Source organism: Magnolia sinica, chromosome 4, assembly GCF_029962835.1.
Source record: "Magnolia sinica isolate HGM2019 chromosome 4, MsV1, whole genome shotgun sequence".
Classification (NCBI taxonomy): Eukaryota; Viridiplantae; Streptophyta; class Magnoliopsida; order Magnoliales; family Magnoliaceae; genus Magnolia; species Magnolia sinica.
Window position 1 is genome coordinate 113183551 of NC_080576.1, and position 5849 is coordinate 113189399.

Here is a 5849-nt window from a genome sequence, read left to right on the forward strand (position 1 = left end):
TGAGTTTTTTATCATCCTAATTTTTTATTACATATCTTAAAATGAGCTCTAAAAATGGATGAATGGATTGAAATTCCTATAAACATCATGGTGGACCCCACCATACATCCCAGTGCTAGAACTTCATGCAAAAGGCTTTCCCCGGTGAATCCGTGTCCACGGTTTCCATTGGAAACGGACTGACTACTCCCCTGCCACTCGGTACTTGTGGGCCCACCATGATGTATGTGTTTCATCCATGCTGTCCATTTATTTTTCTAGATCATTTTATGGTCTGAGACCAAAAATGAGGTATAACCCAATCTCAGGTGGACCACATTACATGAAATTGTGTTGAATGAATGTTGACCATTAAAAACTTTTTGGTGGCCATAAAAGTTTTGGATCAAGCTTTTCCCTTCATCTGGGTCTTTATGACCAAACCAACAGATTGGATGTCAAATAAACAGTACGGTGGGCCTTAGGAGGACTTTAATGATGGATATCCACTCACCATTGTTTTCCTGTGGTGTAGTCCATATGAGATTTATATCCCTCTCATTTTTGGGATCAACCCCTAAAATTATATGTAAAAATAGATTAACGGAATGGAAGAAATACATACATCATGGTGGGGCCCACAGAGTACCGACCACGACCACCACTGGGCTGGTGGTGGGGGGAGTAGCCAATCCGCTTTCATTTCCATTTAGGATTCAGTGTCACATTGAGCAATGAGACTCGCTACTGAAGTGATGTCACCTATTTATATGTGTCCCACTATGATATATGTTTTGTATCCACACCGTCCATCCATTTGGAGAGATCATTTTAGGGCATGAGCCAAAGAATGAATCAGATCCAAAACTCGAGTGGATCCTACCACAAAAAATAGTGGAGAAAGTCACGCCCACCATTTATTACGACTGAATCCAATTTAAACCTCGTCACTTTGTCTACTGAACCCCGTCACTTTGTACTGCAACTCCGTCACTTTATCTATTGAACCCTGTCACTTAGTGTTGCAACCTCGTCACTTTATCTAGTGAACCCCGTCACTTTGTACTGCAACCTCGTCACTTTGTCTACTAAACCCCGTCATTTTATACTGCAACCTCGTTACTTTGTCTACTGAACTCTGTCACTTTATACTGCAACATCGTCACTTTGTCTATTGTACCCCATCACTTTGTACTATAACCTCATCACTTTGTCTACTATACTCCCGTCACTTTGTGCCGTAACCTCGTCACTTTGTACTGCAACCCCATCACTTTGTCTACTGAACCCCGTCACTTTGTACTACAACCCCATCACTTTGTCTACTGAACCTCGTTACTTTGTACTGCAACCCCGTCACTTTGTCTATTGTACTTCGTCACTTTGTACTACAACCCTATCACTTTGTCTACTGAACCTCGTCACTTTGTACTACAACCCCGTCACTTTATCCATTGAACCCCGTCACTTTGTATTGTAACCCCGTCACTTTGTACTGTAACCTCGTCACTTTGTCTGCTGAACCCCGTCACTTTGTACTGCAGTAGACAAAGTGACGGGGTTGCAGTACAAAGTGACGGGGTTCAGTAGACAAAGTGACAGGGTTGCAGTACAAAGTGACGAGGTTCAGTAGACAAAGTGACAGGGTTGTAGTACAAAGTGACGGAGTACAATAGACAAAGTGACGGGGTTGCAGTACAAAGTGACGGGGTTCAGTAGACAAAGTGATGGGGTTGCAGTACAAAGTGACGGGGTTCACTAGACAAAGTGACGAGGTTGCGACACAAAGTGACGGGGTATAGTAGACGAAGTGACGAGGTTGTAGCACAAAGTGATGGGGTACAATAGACAAAGTGACGATGTTGCAGTACAAAGTGACAGAGTTCAGTAGACAAAGTGACGGGGTTCAGTAGACAAAGTGACGGGGTTCACTAGACAAAGTGAAGAGGTTGCAACACTAATTTTTACATATAATTTTAGGGGTTGACCCCAAAAATGAGAGGGATATAAATCTCATATGGACCACACCACAGGAAAACAATGGTGATTGGATATCCATCATTAAAGTCCTCCTAAGGCCCACCGTACTGTTTATTTGACATCCAATCTGTTGGTTTGGTCATAAAGACCCAAATGAAGGGAAAAGCTTGATCTAAAACTTTTATGGCCCCCAAAAAGTTTTTAATGGTCAACGTTCATTCAACACTATTTCATGTAATGTGGTCCACTTGAGATTGGGTTATACCTCATTTTTTATCTTAGATCATAAAATGATCTAGAAAAATAAATGGACGGCATGGATGAAACACATACATCATGGTGGGCCCACATAGTACCGAGTGGTAGGGGAGTAGTCAGTCCATTTCCAATGGAAACCGTGGACGCAGATTCACCGGGAAAAACCTTTTGCATGAAGTTCCAGCACTGGGATGTATGGTGGGGTCCACCATGATGTTTATAAGAATTCCAATCCATTCATCCACTTTTAGATCTCATTTTAAGACATGTAACTAAAAATTAGGATGATCAAAAACTCAACTGGCCATATAAGTTGAAACGATGGAGAAAGAAATTCCTACAGTTGAAGCCTTCCTAGGCGTCTTGATGTTTATATGCCATCCAAACTGTTTATAAGGTCATTTTTACTAGGATGAAGTGAAAACACCAAAATATTAGGCCGATGCAAAACTTTTGTGGCCATATAAATATTTTAACAATAGACACTAAATCCCCACTGTTTCCTCTCGTGTGGCCCATTTGAGTTTTGTATACACCTTAGTTTTGGTATTATGTCTTAAAATGATATCTAAAAATGGATGAACGGGCTGGATTTATCACAAATGTCAAAGTGGGCCCATCCGTAATCCTTGCCCAGGATATTATTACAAAAGGCATTGGCAGGAAATCCGCGTCCCCCGTTATACACGTGAAATCGGATGGCATACGAGTCTTATCGTACCAAGTAAACTCTGTTGGGCCTACTTTGAATTCATGTGGTTTATCCACGCCGTCCATCCATTTTTTCAGATCATTTTAGGGGTTGAGCCCAAAACTGAAGTATATCAAAAGCTCAAGTAGAACATACCAAAGGAAACAATGGAAGTATTGATTTTCACCATTGAAATGTTTCTAAGCTCCCATTGATGTTTATTTTTCATCCAAACTGTTCATAAGATCAGAAAGAGATGGATGAATGGAAAAAACAAATATCATCTTGATATAAAACTTCTGTGGGCCCCCAACAACTTTTCAACAGTAGAATTCAATTCATACTGTTTCAGGTGGTGTGGTCCACTTGATCTTTGGATATGATTAATTTTTGTTATAAAACCGTAAAAGTAGATGATAAAAGAGATGGATGGAGTTGATACAATGCACGAATGACGACGGTGGTCTCCACAGACTTTACTCAGTACGCTTACCCTACTGGTTTACTCGGCACGCAAACCGCTTCTATTTAACGTCTCCGTTATACTTCTTATTAAATGTATTTTTTTAATATATTTAAAATATCTGATTACATGGCACTTATACTGACGTTGACCAATGAAAACGCTGGAGGCAGGGAGTTCCTGCCTCCGGGAGGCAGAGGATCCGCACTCTTCTGCGTATACGCTTGATGGCACCTTCAATGGGACTTCGATGGCATTGAACACCTTCGATAACATTGAGGAATGCACCAAAATGTTCCAGTGATAAAAATATGAATTTTGTGGATTTTTCCAATGGCATCGACGTCTACTCAATGATATCGAGTTGTTTGTCAATAGCATCGACAGACCCTGTTGTTTACGGATTTAAGACATCAACAATACCACACTCTACAAATTTACTCATACAACAGAGAGAGTCTTGCAAAGGTAAAAACTATGAAAGCTTGTGTGATGGATGATACGTGAGCAGTACTTACTCAAAAACTGTACACGCATTATACAGGTCATTCAAATTAAATCATTCATGTCAGGTACCACTTTAGTTGTGGATCATGTACCAAAATGTGTGGTTATTCGATTATCTCGCTATCAGATTGGCAGACACTTATTGGACAGATAAAAATGAAAAGAATCCGATAAAACCCTATTTCAATAAACAGGTGCCCACAAATCAAAAGTTAGGATTGTTCGATCAACTAGAGTTTTGGATTGTAACTTAGTAGGTTCTATAATTTAATCGCATGTACAGTGAAAATAAGGTTATTTATCGATGGATGGATTGGATTTTACATATGTAGGACCTGAAAAGATAAATGAATCCCAAACCATGAATTAAATGTTTAAAATTGTATTATGACAACTTCTCTTAGATAAAATTCCTCTTCTTCGGTTCTTCTTTTTCGGAAGGTAATGGCTCCATCACAGCCAAATAGTGGCCTCTTTGTGGGGCTAAACAAAGGCCATGTTGTAACTAAAAGAGAATTGGCTCCCCGCCCATCTGCTAGAAAGGGGAAAACAAGTAAAAGGGTCCATTTTGTCAGGAGTATAATCAGGGAAGTTGCGGGATTTGCACCTTACGAAAAGAGGATCACCGAACTTCTTAAAGTTGGGAAAGACAAGCGGGCATTGAAAGTTGCAAAGAGAAAGCTGGGCACACACAAGAGGGCACAAAAGAAGCGTGAGGAGATGTCTAATGTTCTACGCAGGATGAGGTCCGCTGGAGGTGGAGAGAAGAAGAAGTGATAAAAGTGGAGTTGGAGAGAAGTGAGAAGTTGTAGTGTTTTTAATTTTCTCTCAAGTAGTAGGAACATCCCTCCCCTTGCTGTCGAACAGGTTATTAATTAGCTCATGCAATGTTTGGATTCTGAAATTTTTGTTTCATCTGTTTCCGTTTATAATTACAAACCATGCCTCCGCACACCTGACTTATCTATCAAAAGAAAAAAAAAAAAAAAAAATGTCCTGAATTTAAATATTTCATAAGGACACTGCCTTTCTTTAAGAGACCGTTCTTGTTCGGGATATTTGTACACGTGTAAATGTTCAAGACATACATGTTCCCTTTCCCGCGAAACTGTGAATGTGGTCAGCGGATACAACTTCTCACGCGGCAGTTATCATAATTTCTCTTTCGGACAAGGACAGTTCTGCATTGCTTTTCTCACTGGAAAATATCCTAACTCTAAACAATAAGAACGTGTGCATGGAAATGCCACGTAGATCTTATTTTATCATGTGTCATATGTCGAACCCACGTCATGGTTTCTTGCAGCATGAGTCCTACATTTTACCAATAAGCAATATGAAATATCTTGGGCAAAATTACCATATATAAATATATATATAAGAAATGTATTTTCTGGATTTATTTATTTTGTTGTCCACATACGAGCCATCTGTATCCAAAGAGAAATGACAAAATAATGTATTTTTTGGACGGTAGTAGGGTAGGTTACCCATCATTGTCGCCGAACTTTCATTACTTTAATACCGTAAATTCAACTCAAGAAACATGTATAAATACAAATATTTATGAAACAATTCTTTTTATAAATGTATAAAACCTACACATGACCATGGTCATAACTTTATTACACAGAGCTTATTAAAAAATGAATTAATGTTACTCGGCCATATATAACTAATAACTTTATTACATGAGACAATTACAGCATGAAAGTTCGTAGACAACTAAGCAATGAATTAATCAAACAAATATGAGGTTTCAAGCTCCACATGTATTTCTACAAGCAGGCACGTGTGGTGTCCCAGCCATGTATCTGATGGGACCCATAGTGTAGATCTTGCTAGACAAGAATGGCTGCCTCGTATAATCAAGGCAGCAGTTTTTTAGGCTGTCTGATTTTTTTTTTTTTTTTTTATTTTTATTTTTAGGCGCCTGTCTGTTGATTTCTGATACAAGCAGCCAACTAAAAG

General features: G+C 39.3%; 1 protein-coding gene across 1 annotated transcript; it reads left to right on the plus strand.

Annotated features, from left to right (window-relative positions):
* Positions 1-4295: 4295 nt before the first annotated feature.
* Positions 4296-4832, plus strand: LOC131243909 (large ribosomal subunit protein eL36y-like). The gene has a single exon (XM_058243524.1). The coding sequence runs from the start codon at positions 4323-4325 to the stop codon at positions 4653-4655; it is 333 nt and encodes a 110-aa protein (XP_058099507.1). The 5' UTR covers positions 4296-4322; the 3' UTR covers positions 4656-4832.
* The last annotated feature ends 1017 nt before the right edge of the window (positions 4833-5849 follow it).